The following is a 20954-nucleotide window of genomic DNA, read 5'->3' as shown; positions in this document are numbered from 1 at the left end:
AACCGCATTACACTAATATTCTCCCCTAGAGGCCTTGTCTAGAATGCCAGCATAATGCGGTATGTCATGAAAAAAATTGGACTGTGGGAATAGCTACATAATGGATGAATAGGAAAGAAAATTACCAGAGCGGCCCTTTAGCTTTTATTCGATTTTTTTGGGGGTTGGAAATGAAAAATAAAGCAATTCCACCTTTTTTTTTTTACGCCAGTTACCATATGGTATAACTAACATGATAACTTTATTCTACAGTACAGTACAGTTACAACAATACCAAATGTATCTAGTTTTTATATTTTAGTACTTTTGCACAATAAAGGCATATTTTATGGAAAGAATATTACTGTTCCAAGCAAAGGGAAAATAACTTTTTTATTTTTCTGTTGACTTAGTGGTATGAGGTCTTGCTTTTTGTAGGATGACTAAGTTTGTTTGAGTTTTTACATATTTTTGATAATCTTTCATTATTTTTTTGTGTGGAGGCAGTGAATAAAAACAGCAAATCCACCATTTTTAGTTATGTTTTTTCTAACGCCAAGCCCCATACAGTATAACTTGTATTTTACCTTTTGTTCTGCGAGTCATTAACCTTCTGATATTACACTGTATATCTATTTTTTTTTAAGTTGCTTGGGGGTGTGGGACATTGTCATTTCTCTGAACTATATTTTACAAGTTGTTAAGGCTCACCAGGGGGCTTGGAGTTGTGATTTCTTAATCATATTTCATGCTTTGGAACAGACTTGTATGTAGCCTGCGTATGTCCAGCTTTACTGACACATCCATCTTTTTCACAGACTTGAAAGGAATCGGATAAACAGTGCCTTCCTATTAGATGATAACACTCTGGAGTTCCTCGCCATTCCTCCTACACCCGCCCCTGAACCTGCATCTTCCAGCAAATCTTGGCTGATTGTATTTGGGGTGGTTGTTGGCCTTCTCGGAATCGCAAGCATATTTCTGGTGATATCAGGAGTGAAACGCAAGAAGTAAGTTAGTTTAACTATTACTTGTAGCACTTCTGGTGTAATGTGAAAAATATCTGTAATGAGTCCACTTTTTGTTATGTGTAGCTATAAGTGGACTAGTGTTATCTTGGTTAGTTGTTTCTTTCTGTCTGAAATTCCCAGCCCCTTTTTCCTCAGATGGTCATGTGATCTCAGTTCTGACTAGCTCAGATCTACTTGGGAGTTATGGATTCATTTTCTAGTCAAATTCTCACTTTGGGGATGCATTTACATGAACTCTACCACAGAAACTGCCTAGAGAGGGACACAGATACTCCTATCACAGTTACTAATGGTGATCCTATAGCTCCTGTCACACAGTTATAATAGAGGAGATCACAGCTCATCCTCCTGACTGTATTGTTATGGTCTGTAACTTATTTAGGGTGCATTCAGACGAGTGTGTGCTGGTGCATACATGGGTGCACACAAAAGCGGCGTGCCCACATACGTGTACAAACACACGTGAATGCAGATCCATGCAGCATTGATTTCAGTGGGGCCGCGGCTGCTGCTAGCAACCCCATTGAAAGCAATGGTCGGTCGGGAACCCCTGCAATGATTTTCAGGAAAGAACTTTAAATATAGGCCCTTCCCTGAAAATCATTCCAATCAGGTGTAAAGAAAAAATAAATAAATTAAAAGAAATATATATATATACATACATATACACTCACCGGTCCACCACTGCTGAATGACAGCTGAGTGCTGCCTGTGATTGGCTGAGCGCTGTGACCAATCACAGGCAGCTCTCAGCTGTCTTTCAATGAATGGCAGAGCGTTGCCTGTGATTGACTGAGCGCTGTAACCAATCACAGGTAGCGCTCGGCTGTCATTCAATGAATGGCTGAGCGCTGCCTGTGATTGGCTGAGCGCTCAGCCAAGCAGATGCAGCCCTTTCAGCAGGCGGGGATTTTAAATACCCGCCTGCTAAAAGAACTTCTTTACAGTGACGGGACCCAAGCGGCTAGACATGCCTAAGCTCTGGCAGCGGCGGAGAGGTAAGTATGAGTATAAGACCCGATATATCACTGGAGGGCAAGATGACCAGACTCAGATTCACAGATTTTGGCCATGTAATGCGAGCAGAGTCACTAGAAAAATCTATAGTGCTTGGGCAGATCAGTGGCAAAAGAAGACCCGACCGGCAAAGACCACAATGGCCGATACTATCAGAGCTGATACGGGCATGGATATCACACAACTGAAAGAAGCAGTGCAAAACCGAAAAACATGGAGGGAGCTCGCCTCTAGGGTCGCCGAGGGTCGTTATGACTAAACTGCTAACCTCAACAACTCAATCTTCCTCAAGACTGCTGTATATATCAATCTGTTCAGCTCTTACTGTTCTAACATGCTGCTGGCAGATCAGACTGTGTGTACAATGTGACAGATTCCCTTTAAAAATCACAAGTTTCACTCCATCTACAGATCATGTTCCAGAAAGTTGTTTTTTCCCCTTGGGTGGAGCCCTTACAATCAATGTAAGACGTTTGTCTCGTGATACAATATGTCATTTTGCTATCGATGATCTCAGTTTGTTTACAGTTTAATTGGCCTGACAAATACTGATCCTTGCTATGTGATTACCGACTAATAGCTCCGGGTCACCATCATTACTTTCCTATCATGCAAACATAAACTAATTTCACGTTAACAAGATACAATTAAATTGCTATTAGAGTTAATGATTTCCAAGTGTAGAAATTACCACATACTGTGTCATAAACTCTTGGGAGAGCCATAATTCATGAGCTTTGAGTTTCTTATCTAGCCATTTCAAGACAAATGTTCCCTGGAGTATGTAAAATAATGTCCCTTTGTACATTTTGATCAAAGGTCAAGGAAATATGCAAGTGAAATTGTAGAGGCATTTTATTTTGGTGTTCATTCTCTCGCCATGGCATCAACAAAATTTAATGTGTCAAGTTGGAATTTTTTTTTAATGCTGTTGGCATAAGAGGGAACTAACTTTTCCGACAACGTAGGCTCATCTACTAACTTGTGTTCGTTTCCCATTTTTGTTATATACTTGCATTAAAAATGTTGTTGCTTTACCACTGTAAGTGAAGTGGCTGGAAGTTGCTGCCACTAGAAGACTCCCTTCCAGCTTCTCGGCAATCCACTCTCTGTTAGTAGGTACAGAGCTTCTGTAATAAAAAGGACACTTGGAAATTTCCATTGGAACAGAGGAAGGGGCTATTAAAGCTAAAAATGGGCTCCTTATTAATGGGGTTGTACCACCAAATCCCTCACCAATCTCCAGAATGAGACTCCCATGTCCCGCTCTGCCTATAACTGTGGAGGTTTCTTCTCCCCTCCCACAGTTACATTCAATGAATGAAATGCTGGCTAAGCCTGTGCGGTCACTGTTCCATTCATTTAAATGGGGCTGATGGAAATACCTGAGCGGGTGCTGCTTGACTATCTCGACTGTCCCATTGAAAGTGAAAGCAATACTAATGGACTTGCATGACCAGTGTTCCATTCCATCTACTCCTCATTGCAAGCGGTGCAGTAACCCTGCAGTCAGGAAGACGGTCGAACATGAAACCCACGTTTTCGAGATAGGGGATAATTTGTTGATCGGTGAGGGTCTCCAATCCCGTGGATAGGGAATAACTTCTAGTCTTGGTACAACTACTTTAAGGTGCTGAATTTTGGTACCAGGATAGAGGAGTTTGATGTTTATTTTCCCTTCTCCCCGCTGTCTGTGACCTTTACGGCTCATTCACACAAGCATAAAATTCACGCCGAAGTTACCAGCGCACTAAAATCGCAACTAACTGCATGAAAAATAGCGTGAACGGGGGATTTCCAGTTATTAAATCCTGAGCTTAATTAGCGGTGAAAAAGCCCATTCACACGATCAGGAGCTGCGTGTTATTCAGCTCCCATAGGAGTCTATGGAAACTCCTGCATGTCTCGCACCAAAAATAGGTCAGGTCTGGAGATAAGTGAGCATACTCGCTAAGGACAATTACTCGATCGAGCATTGCCTTTAGCGAGTACCTGCCCGCTCGGAAGAAAAGGTTCGGCTGGCGGCGCGGGTGAGCGGTGAGTTGCGGCAGTGAGCAGGGGGGAGTGGGGGGGGGGGGGGAAGAGGGAGAGATCTCCGTTCCTCCCCGCTCTGCCCCGCCGCTCCCCACCCACCGCCGGCAGCCGAACCTTTTCTTCCGAGCGGGCAGGTACTTGCTAAGGGCAGTGCTCGATCGAGTAATTGCCCTTAGCGAGTACGCTTGCTCATCTCTAGTCAGGTCCTATCTTTTCACACAGCTGTAAATTCCAGGTGTTGGATTTCAGTCGCGCATGTCCTATTATTTTAGGTGTAATTTTTTCACGCACTAAAAATTCTTCCATCTGAACGTTTTCATAGGAATCCATTGGTTCTATTGGCCTTTTTTTTTGCGCGGGTCATACAGCATGCGTTTCATGCTCGTGTGAAAGAAGCTTTAGAGTGTTTATGTGTTACCGAATTGCAGCAAGATTGCAGGTCATTGTTACAGTAGAGTTACAGCAGAAAATTCGTAGTGGCTATTCCTCTACATGTGAACAGGGTTTTCTTTAACCACAGTGTTTCTGAAGCAAATAAAAGAATCCTTAACCCATTAAGGACCAAGCATCGTAAATTTACAGTGCTTAGTCCTGGGCTTTAATCTCAGCCGATAGTCAAAATACAGTGGGGTGCATTAAAGCCCCTGCTTCTGCAATCAATCAGAAGCAGGTCGGGTTGTCAGCTGTTAGTCACAGCTAATAACCCGGAGGAGAGAGAGAAGTGGTTTAAACTTCACCCACCGCCCACTGGTCAGAACCCAGAAGAACCAGGGCAGTCGTGTGCTATGCATTGTGCACATGGCTGCTCGGCCAATCACAGGCTATAGCAGCCATGGAAGAATCATTGCTGAAGCCTGCCTTTGGCAAGCGGTCATATGCATAGTGATCAACCACTTGCCGGCTTCTTCCAGTTTCCGAGCAATGGGTACTAGAGCTCCAGCACTGGGTGGGAAGCCTCTTCATTAGGTGAGTATCCATTTTTTCTTTATTTTACAGCACTTTATTTAAAGTCTTGGAAAGACCCTAAAAAACATTTGCCAACACCCTTGTTTTTGAGCATTTCAGTACTGGTGGAGAGTAGAGTCCTGTGCTGGTTCCAAGTATCAAGTAGAAAAGGGGGTTGAGCCAAACATCGCTGGGCCCCCTCTCCACATGGGCCCCATAGCAGTCGCATGGTGTGCCGATATGATATGTGCAGCCTTGATAAGTCATAGGAATTCACCTCAAGTTTTAGAAGATACAGCAGATAACACTTTTCATAGAACAGTGGATCTATACAAATACTTCTTACTTTCTGTTGTGCAGTTCTTGAGCGTCTTTGGAGTGGACTTGGGTAAAACTGACACATTATGCTATAACAGATCTAGGAATAATCACATTTTTGACTATTGTTTTCTTTATAACAGAAATAAAGACAAAGCAAAATCTGAAGTCCACGATGAATGCGAAAACAGGCTGAAATCCACGGAAACAGTTGAAAATGGAGCACGACTTGACAATGTACAGTTTTCTGAAGGAGAGGACAATGAGGCCTTTGAGATTATAACACCGTTTTAGAAGGACATCTTTACTCCATTGAATGTACTGGAGATAACTACCCTACATATTTGTCTGGAGACCTTACACTGCTTGTGTGCTAAAGATAAAGTATAAGACACAAGCTTCCTTATTACAGAAGACTCAGTTTTAAAGCCTATGTAGTGAAAAAAATGAATATATACACCAAATGACCACTTTATTAGATATGACCATCTAGATGCTCGATGGGCCTCCTTTGTCCTTCAGAATCTTTGCAAATCATCGTGGTGTCCATCTTTGGATGTCAGAGGACCCAGGATATGCCAAAAAAAATTCCCCACACCAATACTCCACCTCAACCATCCTGAACTGTTGACATCTCACAGGAAGAGTTCATCGATTCATGCTGCTTGTGTCTAATTCTAACCTTCATCTGCATGGTTCTACAGAAATTTGGAATCATATGGCAAGGCAATGTTTTTCCACTGCTCAGTGATCCAATGTTTGTGCTCTTTTTTTTCCATTGGAGTCTCACCTTTGTTTTTTTTAATTAGACAGCAATGGCATTGGAACTGGTTGTCTGCTGTTATAGCCTATCTATGCTAAGGAACGCCTAGTTGTACATTCAGACACATTAGTTGGAGCACAGGCATTGTATTCGGCTGCACCTCCTAATCACCCGAATAGTTGATGACATCATCCTCTGAGCCCTTTCATCGAAGAGTTCTTTACATCCACATGATCCACTTTTGATGGACGTTTTTCCTCAATCCTACCATTCTTGGCCTACTCTCCATACCACTACACAAGAAAATCCTACAAGGTTGACAGATTTTGAAATCCTCGCCCCAGGCAGTCTAGCACCGATGACCAGGTCTTGTTGTAAGTGGCTCAGATCACTGGATTTTCCCGTCTAATGTGGATTTACACTGAAATTGATCCATGGAAAACTTGTCACTTGATTTTATGCTGTACCCCAGGGTCTAATTTCCATACTGGAAAGCTAATGAATTGTGAAAGGGCCAGGGTGTCTAATAAAGTGGCCATTCGGGATATAGAGTAAATATCAAGACTAACAAAATTACCCAGCAATGCAGGACTTCACCAAGCACTGAGCTGACTGATTTCAACATCATTGGTTGGGTGATTTATAAAGTTCAGTTCAGCCTATATGTTGGATTACTGGTTGTAACTGGCATTTACCTCTGTTTTTTTTAATTGGATAGTCATTTGTTGAGGAGCACTAAAAAAAATTAATTAGAAGTTTTGTAAAAGTGCTGTTTTCCAGTCACTAGTATTTGTAATAAATAGAGTGGATTATTGTTTTTAATAAAGATATTCTGGTTAAAACCATCTCCCATTCCCGAAACCTTGGGTACAGTCCTGCAATGTGGAGATCTACGGAATTCATCTCTACCATGTCCTCTGTAATCTAATACAATTGTCTCATGCACATGGCCATATGACGAAACCACTTGGTATAGAAAGTAATAGGCTGCCCATAACCTGTTAGAGGCCCATAGTCTGTTAGAGGACCATACTGTTCCTTCTTGTGCCTCTGATTTTATTTGAAGGCCTGTGGAGGTAGTCCATATGGAAAAAATGCTCCAAACGATGCCATATTACATAGGTGTTCTTTCCTGGAAGCATTCATCTAGGGGAGAATATGGCACATTATGGTGACAAAGTGAGTTTCTGGTCTGTAATTATAGATAATTATAGTTCCTTAGTATACAAAAATTTAGCATGGTCTCTATGCTGTTGAACTATACATTTAAGGGTCTTTTTTATATTGCTAAATTCTCGTCCCAATGTAACAAAGGCCGATTGACAAGCATGTCGATTGGTGCTTGTTTACCTTTCATTTACACATTGTTGCATCCATGCTGATCGTTAACGCACCACACCCAGCACGGACCCAAGACCCTGTTCACACAGGACAAATAAACTCCAGGAAGTCCCACGTAAAACACTAAAGCTACCACCAAGCACAAAGAAGAGAAAAAGATGAGGAATGTAGTCCTAACAGCCGAAGGGGAGGAAAATACCCCTACCTAAAGTGGAGTGATCGTCCTGACAAGGACGACTCCACATCCCGAACCTAGACCACCTGTACTGACCCTGGGTAGAGATAAGAAATGTCAATAAACAGGTGGTAACAACAATGGCAGGAACAACACAAAGATATAAATCTATACACCAAATAGTTAGCTTAATTTGGATGGCAGCACCTAGGGAAAAAGGACTAGACCATCTGCACACCATGAGAGATGAATAATCAGCAACTTCAAAGAGCAGGGATAAAACTATATAAACCCCCTCTCAACTAGGTTGGACAATCAAAAACAAGACAAACTACCTAGGAGAATTTCTACATATGACTCCAATGACCCTTTGTCAACAACAGGGGGAACCTAGCAAATGTACAACCACAAAAATGTTATAAAGTGGCTCGGACTGAGCTCGTACCACCAGTCTGTTTCCGCATCATGGCCGGTATACTACGGACCTGTCGCGGCCGACAAGCCGTGATACACATGCGGATAATTGCTTACAGTTACCAATGATGGTAGGGTAGCTACAGTCATTCATCCCCATAGACTATCTGTACACTGTCACATGAGGAGATGTATACCGGATCTGCATGCATTTTTACATTTTTATTCTTGATGAAAACCAGCGATCGGCCAGCAAGTGAGCGTGCATGAGGCCTTATAAGGGCAGATTTTACATGTGCATTATTTAATTACCCAAAAATTTGCATATACTAGTAGAATTTGTGTTCTAAATCAGTATGTATGGAATTTAGATAACATACAACATTCAGGATTGGATTCCCCTTGCGAACTTTGTATTCCTATCATCGGGGCAGATGTTGTTTTAATTACTCTATACTAAGTGTGGGTCTGCAGCTATGAATTACAGCATGCTATAATGTTCGCTGACCTTCATGCTGGAGCTAACATTACTGTCTTGTGTACTTTGTAAAAAGAGGGTTGAGGAAAATAACCCGAAAGTCAATATTACTGCTAACAACCATTCTACGCTCATGATCTTAGATACGTAGGGTAACGTGGGAGATGTCAAAGAGATAAGCTGCATAGACCCAAAATCAGATTTATCTTATTGTGTGACTCAAAGACACACTTCCTTGTGCTTGATTAGATTAGAAATATAATGAGTGCTTTAACATCTGCATAAGGGTCATTTCAGGGGTTCTGTCTCTCTGCTCAGATTTTAGAGGAGAAAAACTGAAATAAAATGGAGACATCGGATTCGTTTTTTCCCCTATTAATTAAAATTAAAAAGGAAAGCAAAACGGAGAGGCTTCAGTTTGCTTCCATTCCATCAGGTTTACATTTTTTTTTTACGGAAAAATAACGCTGCAGACCGCTGTTTTCCTCTCAAAAAAAAAAAAACTGAAGCCTTTCCATTTGCTTTTTGTTTTTTTGAAACCCTATTGAAATCAACAGGCCAAAAAAACGGATCATTGTTTTTCTGTTTTGTTTCAGTTTCTCGCCTCCAACAATGGAGCGTAGCCAGAAACTCTGAACTGACCCTAACGCTGGTGTGAAAGTAGCCTTATTGACTGATGTTCCCTGAAGTCTTAGGGCCCTTTTAGACGGGCCGGGAAATCATTCCGATTCCCGCGATTACACGACTGCCTGTTTACTGTAAACAATCCCCGGCCTGCTCCATCTCTATTCACTAGTGATGATCTTCCTGTACATCTGCGCCCAACAGATCGCCCCGTCTAAAAGTACCTTTAGTAATCACAGCATAAAATGTAACTACACAGATGGAGAATGTAGGAAATTAAATAAGAATAGCACCAGATTGTTTCCTGTTTATAAAGCATTTTGACACTGTACAGATCAATAAAGTATCACTAAAGCCTCATGTCAACAGGCGGGTTGGATTCTGCATGCGGGACCCTGCTTACCTGTCCGAGTCTTCTTTTTTCTGCATTCCAGATGTGTCCATAGGGAACCACACTGAAATGGAGCATGCTGCGATTTGATTTCCGCACCCAAAGATCCACAAATCAAATCTGCATGCTTTAATTCAAGTGCGGACGTCCATGGTTCTCTATGGGTGGCTTGAACTGCGGATTATCCGCGCATATATCGCAGTTCGATTCCGCCCAGGGACATTGGGCCTAAGGGTGCTTTCACACTTGCACTTAGGATTCCGCTTTCCTGCTCTTTTCAAAGAGGGGAAACAAACGTACCGGATGGACAACATTGAGTATAATGGGGTCCACCCAGCGCTTTTACTTCTGACATTGCAGCCATATCTGCAATGGAACTTCCAGACGGAGGTGCCGACGCAGATGGGATACCACTAGAGATGAGCGAGCATACTCGTCCGAGCTTGATGCTCGTTCGAGTATTAGGGTGCTCGAGATGCTTGTTACTCGAGACGAGCACCACGCGGTACTCATCTCGATTAAACGAGCACTGACCATTGAATTCAATGGAGCCGACAATACAGCCAGCTCCATTGAAAGCAATGGGCTGCCGGCGATCTCAGGATGAATTTTTGAGAAGGGCTTAAAAATATAAGCCCTTACCTGAAAATCATCCTAAAATGTGTAAAAATAAAAAGCCGGCTCCATTGAAAGCAATGGGCTGCCGGCAAGCGCGAGAGTGAGACCCCCCCCCCCTTCCCCGCACTGTCAGCATAAAGATCGTTCTCCCCTGCCACAGCTGTAACAGAGAAGAACGATGTTAGCCCATTGAAAGCAATGGGCTGCCGGCGAGCGCGGGATGAATTTTCCGGAAGGGCTTAAAACTATAAGCCCTTACCTGAAAATCATCCTAAAATGTGTAAAAAAAAAATAAAAAAAATGTATACTCACCTTTCCGCTGCAGCCAGAGTTCAGCCGCGTCTGGCCAGCAGTTCTCCTGAACTGCTCTCTGTAGTATTCAGCAGCCGGGGATTTAAAATCCCCGCCTGCTGAATGAGCTGCCTCTGATTGGTCACAGCCTCACCAATCAGAGGCAGCTCTCACTCACACCCATTCATGAATTCATGAATGGGTGAGTGCTGCCTCTGATTGGCTCAGCGCAGGGACCAATCAGGGGCAGCTCTCAGCTGTCAATCAGAGGCAGCACTCACTCACCCATTCATGAATTCATGAATGGGTGTGAGTGAGAGCTGCCTCTGATTGGTGAGGCTGTGACCAATCAGAGGCAGCTCATTCAGCAGGCGGGGATTTTAAATACCTGGCTGCTGAATACTACACAGAGCAGTTCAGGAGAACTGCTGGCCAGACGCGGCTGTATTGCCGGCTCCATTGAATTCAATGGGCTAATATCGTTCTTCTCTGCCACGGCTGTTACAACTGTGGCAGAGGAGAACGATCTTTAGGCCGCCTGCACATGGGCGGAAATCCCGCGGCGCGATTTCCCGCGGGATTTCCACCACTGAAAGCCTGCATAGGAGTGCATTACAATACGCACTCCTATGCAGACGGCCGCAGTTTGGCCGCGCGAAATGTCGTGCGGCAAACAAACCGCAGCATGTCCTATTTCTGTGCGGGGCTCGCAGAGCCTCGCACAGAAACGTCACTCACCCGGCCGCCGGCTCCAGTCTGCGCATGCGCCGGCTGCCCGGCAGCCGGCACATGAAAGAGCCGGGGCCGCCGGGCGCGGATGAGTACGCGCTGCTCCCTGCAGGCGCTGGGGTCGGGTCCGCTGCCGGATCCGACCCGCCTGTCTGCAGGTGGCCTTATGCTGACAGTGCGGGGGGGGGGGGGGGGGGGGGGTCTCACTTCCGCGCTCGCCGGCAGCCCATTGCTTTCAATGGAGCCAGCTGTATTGCCGGCTCCATTGAATTCAATGGGCTAACATCGTTCTTCTCTGCCACAGCTGTTACAGCTATGGCAGAGGAGAACGATCTTTATGCTGACATTAATTTTTATTTTTTATTTTTACACATTTTAGGATGATTTTCAGGTAAGGGCTTATATTTTTAAGCCCTTTCCGAAAATTCATCCAGCGCTCGCCGGCAGCCTATTGCTTTCAATGGAGCCGGCTGTATTGCCGGCTCCATTGAATTCAATGGGCTAACATCGCTCGAGTCGCCCATTGACTTTAATAGGGTTCATTACTCGAAACGAACCCTTGAGCATCGCGGGAAGTTCGACTCAAGTAACGAGCACCCGAGCATTTTGGTGCTCGCTCATCTCTAGATACCTTCCTTGTGCACATCTAACTTACAGTTCGAATACTAGTGGCTTCACTCTCGGTAAAAGGCAATATAAAATTAGTTTATTTGCTGATGGCATTCTCCTTGCACTTCCCAAACTCCTCACTTCTCTCCCAAACCTTATTGTAATATTACTCATCTACTGAAATCTCAGGTTTGGTTGTTAACATGACAAGACTGAAGCCTTATTTCGCAATATCGCCTTATCTATGCAGAAGCTTATAAAACTTAATTTTGGATTGCGGGCCCCCTCCATTATATTTGATATCTAAGTATTAAGCTCCCTAGCACGCTAGATTCGTTATATACATGGAACTACCCTCATCTATTTTACTGTATTCAATATGACTTGAATAAATGGGACCGCCCCAAGCTTGTCCTAGTTGGGCAGAATTAACTCTTGTCAGGATGACAGTGTTACCCCGCATACTTTATTTCGATGTATTCCTGTAAATACCCCTTCTCCTGAACTGTGGAGCAGGCAAGTTTTTGCTTTATTTGAAGTAATAAGAGACCCAGAATCAGGCAGAATATAATGTACTATCACAGAAGGGTTTGTGGACTCTCAATTTCCAAACTCTACAAATATTTTCTGCGTCTCAGCTGCCCTAAATCCCTCCTATGTCGGCCGGGGCCATAGCCCCATTATGGGTGGACATTGAATCCTCTCTTCTAGCATCTACTGCAATTCAGTCCATATTTTGGGACAAGAACACCTCAACCTCTATTATTAAATCCCTCTCTCCCCTGGCTTATCACCTTTCACTCCAGCAGAATCAAGTATTCGCTTATGTCCACACATTCCCCACAACAGCTTATCCCCAGTGGATACTACACCTTATCCCCAAATGAGCATTTCCTTTGAGCCTTGACCCGAATTGTTTTGGTGGAGACTTTGAAAACTAACTTTGCTCCATTATTTCATATCCTTCCCTAGATTGCTTATGCCTCAATAGATTGTTTTTAAGTTTGACACACCAGCTCAGCATTGACTTGAACTTACCCGAATGTTTACCTTTATAGGATTAGTGATTGGGACCACCACCCAGCTTTATTCTACTATATGCAAAAGAGTCTGTATTTGGTCACCTCTTCAATGTGGGATAATATTGTTATTATACGCTTGCAACACGCAGAAAAGCTTCTTTATATGCTTAGATCGGAACATTACTTAAATACCACCATCTCAATGCCTAGATGGCACCAAGTTACACTGGCGGAGATGTCACTTAAAATACTACATAGAACCTATTTGGTTCTGGTTCAGATCCATAGGTTCTCCCCTGGAACATCACCTCTGTGTTTTAGAGGTTGTCAGGGGAATGGCACCACATTATATATATGCTGAACATGTCCTAGAATTTGATCTTTCTGGAGGCAGATCACTACTCTTGCATTGAGGGTGTTTAACAATACATTCCCACTTACCCCCTCAGTTGCTCTTTGGGTAGATAGACTGCCTGAGTTTAACAATCAAGAACATAAACTAGGCAAATTTTAGGTATGGCAGTCAAAATATTTGTAGCCTCTTGGTGGCTTTCTACAACCCTCTCCATTCAAGTGGTTTTGGCAGGGATCTATGAAAAATTATCCACTATGAAGGTAAGATAAATTTATTACCAAGACTTGAACCCCATAATCTAAACATTTTGATATCTCAGAGCTGCCCTATGTTCTCCATATTTAACACTTATTGGTGGTAATCAAGTCCATTCTGGAAGAATTACCTTCCGTCATCCTTTATTTTTTTAGATATTTACCTGATTACATAGAAATCATCTTTCTACGGAGTTGTGTCTGTGCATGGTCACCACTGTTTTTCTTTATTTTCATTGTGTTCCTTACTTTCCTGATTTTCACCCCTTGCATGGGAATTTGTTTTGGCTCTTAAGCCTTCCTGTATCTCATGATAACGCAATAAAACTCTTGAAATTAACTTCCAGCATCATGTGCATTGCAGCAATTCATATGGCCCCATAGTAGAGTCAGAAATAGACTGCCAAATTCTTACCATAGGTTTTACTGTACAAATGTAAAAAGCATTGTAACAACCTTTAGTTGGGCAGCAATCAGAGAAAGAGGATGGGTAGTAGTATCCATGACCGTTTTAATGCCCTAGTAGTCCCTGTGCAGGGATGTCGTGAGTAGGAACCCCTGCCCCATTGTGTTGCCTCCCTCTGTCTTCAAACCTTTTTTGGCCTTAAAAAAATATTAAAAGCTTATACTCAACTAGCCTAGAAGGCTGCACTTCTTATGTGGATTCCCATTCTATCTGCTCTTGCTAGTGGTCTCCCTTTCAGTGACGGCTCCGCACTTGCAGCCAGTAATTGCAGATGATGTTTCTGTGTACAATTGGCAGACCTTCCTCTGGCATTCACATTGCAACAGCTGGGGAGCGCCATTCCAGAAATCTGAGTTGCACTCTCTCTCTCTGTTCTCCAATATCACTGAGGCAACTCACTCCTCACAAGGCTCTCTGCAAAAACTGCCAAGTCACCACCTAGGTGACTGCCAAGTCACCACCATCAGCCAATCAATGGATAGCTCTCCGGGTAGTAATCCACCTCAGCAAAGTTAGAGTATAAAAACAGAGTCATGTGACCTTTCTGAATGTTAGAGCAATATCATATATAAAATCCTGCAATAATATGCAAAAATACTTATGCATGGGTATTTAACCCCTTATATTTCCGCCCCACTTAACATTTGCAGTCCCTTCAAAAGAATTTAACTCCAAATGAAATTATCAGTAGGCAGCAAAGCACTGAGCTGGGAACTCTAATTTTCATCATGTGGATCTATGAGACACCTCATGGAGTGATTCTTCCATGTTTACAGGGGTCACCTCTCTTTGCGGGAGTGTGGCGGTTTGGCTTGTAGAGATCTCTGTAGGTGCAGGAGTGAATCACCGTTTGTCAGATGGTCTGATTTCCTCAGTGCACAGTCTCTTGCTCTTCGTGAGAAGCAGGGTCTACTTTGGGGTTACAAGTCCTTAACATATTATGATGTAGAATGCCCTTCCCCACTCTCAGTTTTCACTTAATACACTAAGCCATGTGGAAAGACTCTGCATTAGAAAACAGGGAGTAGGCTCCCAACAGTCATCCACTTTTCGTCTTGGCTCTGACTTGCAGTCAATCAGCTGGCAGAAAGTCACACAAAAGAGAACCTGCACCTGTAATGCAATCCAGCTACTATATGTTAGGAACTGATATTCAGTATATGGCCAAAGTATGTGAACACCTCTCTTATTTAATCAGTTTAGATGTTTCAGCAGCATCCAATTTCATATTCAATTTATCTGCCTAAAGGTTCACATACTTTTTGCCACTCAGTCATGTGATATTGGATCATTTTCCTCAATAAATAAATGACCAAGTCTAATATTTTTGACTCACTTGTTTGATTTGGTTCTTTTTTTCTACTTTTAGGACTTGTGTGAAACTCTCATATAGCTTTAGGTCAAATCTAAGTAGAAACATGGAACATTCTGAAGGGTTCACAAACTTTCAAGCACCACTCTATGCAGCTCTATGGATCATACTGAAGAGCTCAGTAATTTTAAACTTTGCACTGTAATAGGATGCAATCTTTGCCACAAATCAGTTTGTGAACTTTCTCATCTACTACATTTGCCTTGTTCAACTTTAAGCGCTATTACTGTGAAGTGGAAGTGTCTAGGAGTAACAAAAGGTCAGCGAAGCGATAGATCATATAGACTAACAGAGCGGCCGCCAAGAGCTGAGGTTCGTGGTGCATACAAAATGCCTGCGCTCGGTTGCATCAGTCAACCTTCTTGATCTGCTGTACATAGTTCATGTGGTAACCAGCGGAGTAATATTCCATCAGTCTAGCGTGTTTGTGATGAGAAGGTGAGAAGAGTCCAGGGTTATAATTAGAGATGAGCGAACGCGTTCGTCCGAGCTTGATATTCGTGCGAATATTAGGGTGTTCGGGATGTTCGTTATTCGTAACGAACACCATGCGGTGTTCTGGTTACTTTCACTTCCTTCCCTGAGACGTTAGCGCGCTTTTCTGGCCAATTGAAAGACAGGGAAGGCATTACAACTTCCCCCTGCAACGTTTAAGCCCTATACCACCCCCCTGCTGTGAGTGGCTGGCGAGATCAGGTGTTCGCCTAATATAAAAGTCGGCCCCTCCCGCGGCTCGCCTCAGATGCGGTGTGAGTTAGATGAGGGACAGTGCTGTTTATACCGGAGCTGCTGTAGGGAAAGAATTGGTAGTTAGTGTAGGCTTCAAGACCCCCCAAAGGTCCTTATTAGGGCCACTGATAGCTGTGTGTTGGCTGCTGTTAGCAGTGGGATTTTTTTTTCTTCTCAAAATCGCCTCTGCAGACCGTTGCACCTGGCATTAGGGACAGAAGTGCTGCATAGGCAGGGAGAGTGTTAGGAGTGAGTGTAGCCTTCAAGAACCTCAACGGTCCTTTCTAGGGCCATATTTATCCGTGTGCAGTACTGTCCAGGCTGCTGTTAGCTGTGCTGCATTTTTTTTGGGCTTCTCAAAATCGCCTCTGCAGAGCATTCCACCCTCCATTGATACTGCAGGGAAAGAATTGTATAGGCAGGGCCACAACACAGTTATTATTCATAGAATATACGCAGTGCTGCCTGTTGGTGGGAAAAAACTGAAAACAAATCTATTTGTCCAGCCTCTGTCCGTCCTTACGCCTGTGGAGACGTGTGAGCTGCGTGAAAAACATTGCTAAATCATACGCACCCAGCTACGCTTTACTGCTGGCTTCGCCATTTGCTTTCCTTAATTGGGAAAAAAAATACCTGCTCTGCCAGAGTTATAATAACTCTGCTACCCTCACGTTCTGTGACACATAAGCAGGGACACAGCACAGTTATTAAACTTCTCATGTTCATTGAATATACGCAGTGCTGCCTGTTGGTGGGAAAAAACTGAAAACAAATCTATTTGTCCAGCCTCTGTCCGTCCTTACGGGCGGTGGAGACGTGTGAGCTGCGTGAAGAACAGTGCTAAATCATACGCACCCAGCTACGCTTTACTGCTGGCTTCGCCATTTGCTTTCCTTAATTGGGAAAAAAAATACCTGCTCTGCCAGAGTTATAATAACTCTGCTACCCTCACGTTCTGTGACACATAAGCAGGGACACAGCACAGTTATTAAACTTAGATAATTCATTCACTAGAGGCAGTGGGGCCTTTCGTTTTCCAAAAAGGGCAAAAATTATATTTGGCCTGCAGTCTTGCGCCAATTTATTTCCTGCCTGTGAAATCAAATCACTGGTAATACAGCATGCTGAGGGGTAGGGGTAGGCCTAGAGGACGTGGACGCGGCCGAGGACGCGGAGGGCCAAGTCAGGGTGTGGGCACAGGCCAAGCTCCTGATCCAGGTGTGTCGCAGCCGACTACTGCGCGATTAGGAGAGAGGCACGTTTCTGGCGTCCCCACATTCATCGCCCAATTAATGGGTCCACGCGGGAGACGGTTATTAGAAAATGAGCAGTGTGAGCAGGTCCTGTCCTGGATGGCAGAAAGTGCTTCGAGCAACCTATCGTCTACCCGCAGTTCTGCGCCGTCCACTGCTGCCAATCCGAATCCTCTGTCTGCTGCTCCTCCTTCCTCCCAGCCTCCTCACTCCACTACAATAACACCTGCTCAGGAGCGGGAGCACTCCCAGGAACTGTTCTCGGGCCCCTGCTTAGATTGGGCAGCAGCGGTTCCTCTCCCACCAGAGGAGTTTATCGTCACTGATGCCCAACCATTCGAAAGTTCCCGGGGTCCGGGGGAAGAGGCTGGGGACTTCCGCCAACTGTCTCAACAACTTTCTGTGGGTCAGGAGGACGATGACGATCAGACACAGTTGTCTTGCAGTGAGGTAGTAGTAAGGGCAGTAAGTCCCAGGGAGCAGCGCACAGAGGATTCGGAGGAAGAGCAGCAGGACGATGAGGTGACTGACCCCACCTGGTGTGCAACGCTTACTCAGGAGGACAGGTCTTCAGAGGGGGAGTCAAGGGCATCAGCAGGGCAGGTTGCAAGAGGCAGTGCGGTGGCCAGGGGTAGAGGCAGGGCCAGACCGAATAATCCACCAAGTGTTTCCCAAAGCGCCCCCTCGCGCCATGCCACCCTGCGGAGGCCGAGGTGCTCTAAGGTCTGGCAGTTTTTCACAGAGACGCCTGACGACCGACGAACAGTGGTGTGCAACCTTTGTCGCGCAAAGCTCAGCCGGGGAGCCAACACCAACAGCCTCACCACCACCACCATGCGCAGACATATGATGGCCAAGCACCCCGCAAGGTGGGACAAAGGCCGTTCACCGCCTCCGGTTTGCACCCCTGCCTCTCCCCCTGTGCCCCAACCTGCCACTGAGATGCAACCCCCCTCTCAGGACACAGGCACTACCGCCTCATGGCCTGCACCCACACCCTCATCTCCGCTGTCCTCGGCCCCATCCAGCAGTGTAGTTCAGCGCACCGTTCAGCCGTCGCTTGCGCAAGTGTTCGAGCGCAAGCGCAAGTACGCCGCCACGCACCCGCACGCTCAAACGTTAACCGTCCGCATCGCAAAATTCATCAGCCTTGAGATGCTGCCGTATAGGGTTGTGGAAACGGAGTCCTTCAAAAGTATCATGGAGGCGGCGGCCCCGCGCTACTCAGTTCCCAGTCGCCACTACTTTTCCCGATGTGCCGTCCCAGCCCTGCACGACCACGTCTCCCGCAACATTGTGCGCGCCCTCACCAACGCGGTTACTGCCACGGTCCACTTAACTACGGACACGTGGACAAGCACAGGCGGGCAGGGCCACTACATCTCCCTGACGGCACATTGGGTGAATTTAGTGGAGGCTGGGACAGAGTCAGAGCCTGGGACCGCTCACGTCCTACCCACCCCCAGAATTGCGGGCCCCAGCTCAGTGCTGGTATCTGCGGAGGTGTATGCTTCCTCCACTAAAGCACCCTCCTCCTCCTCCTCCTCCTCTGTCTCACAATCAAGATGTGTTAGCAGCAGCATGTCGCCAGCAGTCGGTGTCGCGCGGTGTGGCAGCACAGCGGTGGGCAAGCGTCAGCAGGCCGTGCTGAAACTACTCAGCTTAGGCGATAAGAGGCACACGGCCCACGAACTGCTGCAGGGTCTGACACAGCAGACCGACCGCTGGCTTGCGCCGCTGAGCCTCCAACCGGGCATGGTCGTGTGTGACAACGGGCGTAACCTGGTGGCGGCTCTGCAGCTCGGCAGCCTCACGCACGTGCCATGCCTGGCCCACGTCTTTAATTTGGTGGTTCAGCGCTTTCTGAAAAGCTACCCATGCTTGTCAGACCTGCTCGTAAAGGCGCGCCGGCTCTGCGCACATTTCCGCAAGTCCCACACGGACGCTGCCACCCTGCGCACCCTGCAACATCACTTTAAGCTGCCAGTGCACCGACTGCTGTGCGACGTGCCCACACGGTGGAACTCTACGCTCCACATGTTGGCCAGGCTCTATGAACAGCGTAGAGCTATAGTCGAATACCAACTCCAACATGGGCGGCGCAGTGGGAGTCAGCCTCCTCAATTCCTTTCAGAAGAGTGAAATATAGAATAGCTATCAGCAAAAAGAAAATTTTCTGCGCTCAATGAATGGTGCGTTTCCACAAATAGTGATTGTCAAGTACATATAGGAGTTACACTTACTGGGGAGGAGGGGGGTATGATGACCATGAGCCCCCTCCTTGAAGTGATGTCTCCTTTTCCTCCAAATGGATGTTTCCACACGCCAAAGATGTAGTAACAACACTTTTTATTTCCAAAATTCGCTACAGAGTGGGCAACGCGTTTCTGTGCTCAAAGGCACCTTTATCAAGCCATAGTGAGACAATATAACCATTACATATATATAGTGTAAACAATCACTTACATCACAAGTTCCTGATGTCTGCCGATGGTGGCGGCCATATTGGGGGCGTGTTTCAAATCGCCGGCGTCATCACGCCGATCACGTGGTCAGCGTCGTGTCGCTCCACCAATGCTAGTAAATCCCGGTGGTGGCGGCCATATTGGGGGCGTGTATCAAATCGCCGGCGTCATCACGCCGGTCACGTGGTCAGCGTCGTGACGCTCCACCAATGCTAGTAACTCCCGGTGGTGGCGGCCATATCGCTGACCACGTGACCGGCGTGATGACGCCGGCGATTTGATACACGCCCCCAATATGGCCGCCACCACCGGGATTTACTAGCATTGGTGGAGCGACACGACGCTGACCACGTGATCGGCGTGATGACGCCGGCGATTTGAAACACGCCCCCAATATGGCCGCCACCATCGGCAGACATCAGGAACTTGTGATGTAAGTGATTGTTTACACTATATATATGTAATGGTTATATTGTCTCACTATGGCTTGATAAAGGTGCCTTTGAGCACAGAAACGCGTTGCCCACTCTGTAGCGAATTTTGGAAATAAAAAGTGTTGTTACTACATCTTTGGCGTGTGGAAACATCCATTTGGAGGAAAAGGAGACATCACTTCAAGGAGGGGGCTCATGGTCATCATACCCCCCTCCTCCCCAGTAAGTGTAACTCCTATATGTACTTGACAATCACTATTTGTGGAAACGCACCATTCATTGAGCGCAGAAAATTTTCTTTTTGCTGATAGCTATTCTATATTTTATCCTTTTGGGACCACTCTCTTATGAGAGACCCCAATTATTTCCGCAGCTCTCCCCCTTGTTGGAGGATCAGAATTGTGTCGTTTTCCACTGACTAACGATCCTGAGGCGCTATCTGGTTATATTTCTTTCAGAAGAGTGGGCCTGGTTGGCAGACATCTGCCATGTCCTTGGTAATTTTGAGTAGTCTACCCAGGTGGTGAGCGGCGATGCTACAATCATTAGCGTCACCATTCCTCTGCTATGCATCTTGAGAAATTCCCTGCAAACCATAAAGGCAGCTGCTTTGCGCTCGGAAACGGGGGCGGGGGAAGACAGTATGCCGCTGGATAGTCAGGGCACCCTCCTGTCTATTTCTCAGCGCGTACAGGAGGAGGAGGAGGAGCATGAGGAGGATGAGGAGGAGGGGGAAGAGACAGCTTGGGCCGCTGCTGACGGTACACCGGCTGATTGCCTGTCATCCTTTCAGCGTGTATGGCCTGAGGAGGAGGAGGAGGAGGAGGATCCTGATAGTGATCTTCCT

General features: G+C 45.7%; 1 protein-coding gene across 1 annotated transcript in view; it reads left to right on the top strand.

Annotated features, from left to right (window-relative positions):
* The window catches only part of CLTRN (collectrin, amino acid transport regulator), a 30974-nt gene extending 25286 nt beyond the window's left edge, over window positions 1-5688 (top strand). The window contains exons 5-6 of the mRNA XM_066598582.1: window positions 798-989; window positions 5468-5688. Coding sequence (XP_066454679.1) covers window positions 798-989; window positions 5468-5618 — 343 coding nt within the window. The 3' untranslated portion in view covers window positions 5619-5688. The remainder of the gene's footprint in view (window positions 1-797; window positions 990-5467) is intronic.
* Window positions 5689-20954: the final 15266 nt, after the last annotated feature.

This window comes from Eleutherodactylus coqui, chromosome 4 (assembly GCF_035609145.1).
Source record: "Eleutherodactylus coqui strain aEleCoq1 chromosome 4, aEleCoq1.hap1, whole genome shotgun sequence".
Taxonomy (NCBI): domain Eukaryota; kingdom Metazoa; phylum Chordata; class Amphibia; order Anura; family Eleutherodactylidae; genus Eleutherodactylus; species Eleutherodactylus coqui.
Note: the sequence above shows the minus strand (reverse complement) of the source record. Positions and strands in the feature narration are given on the sequence as shown.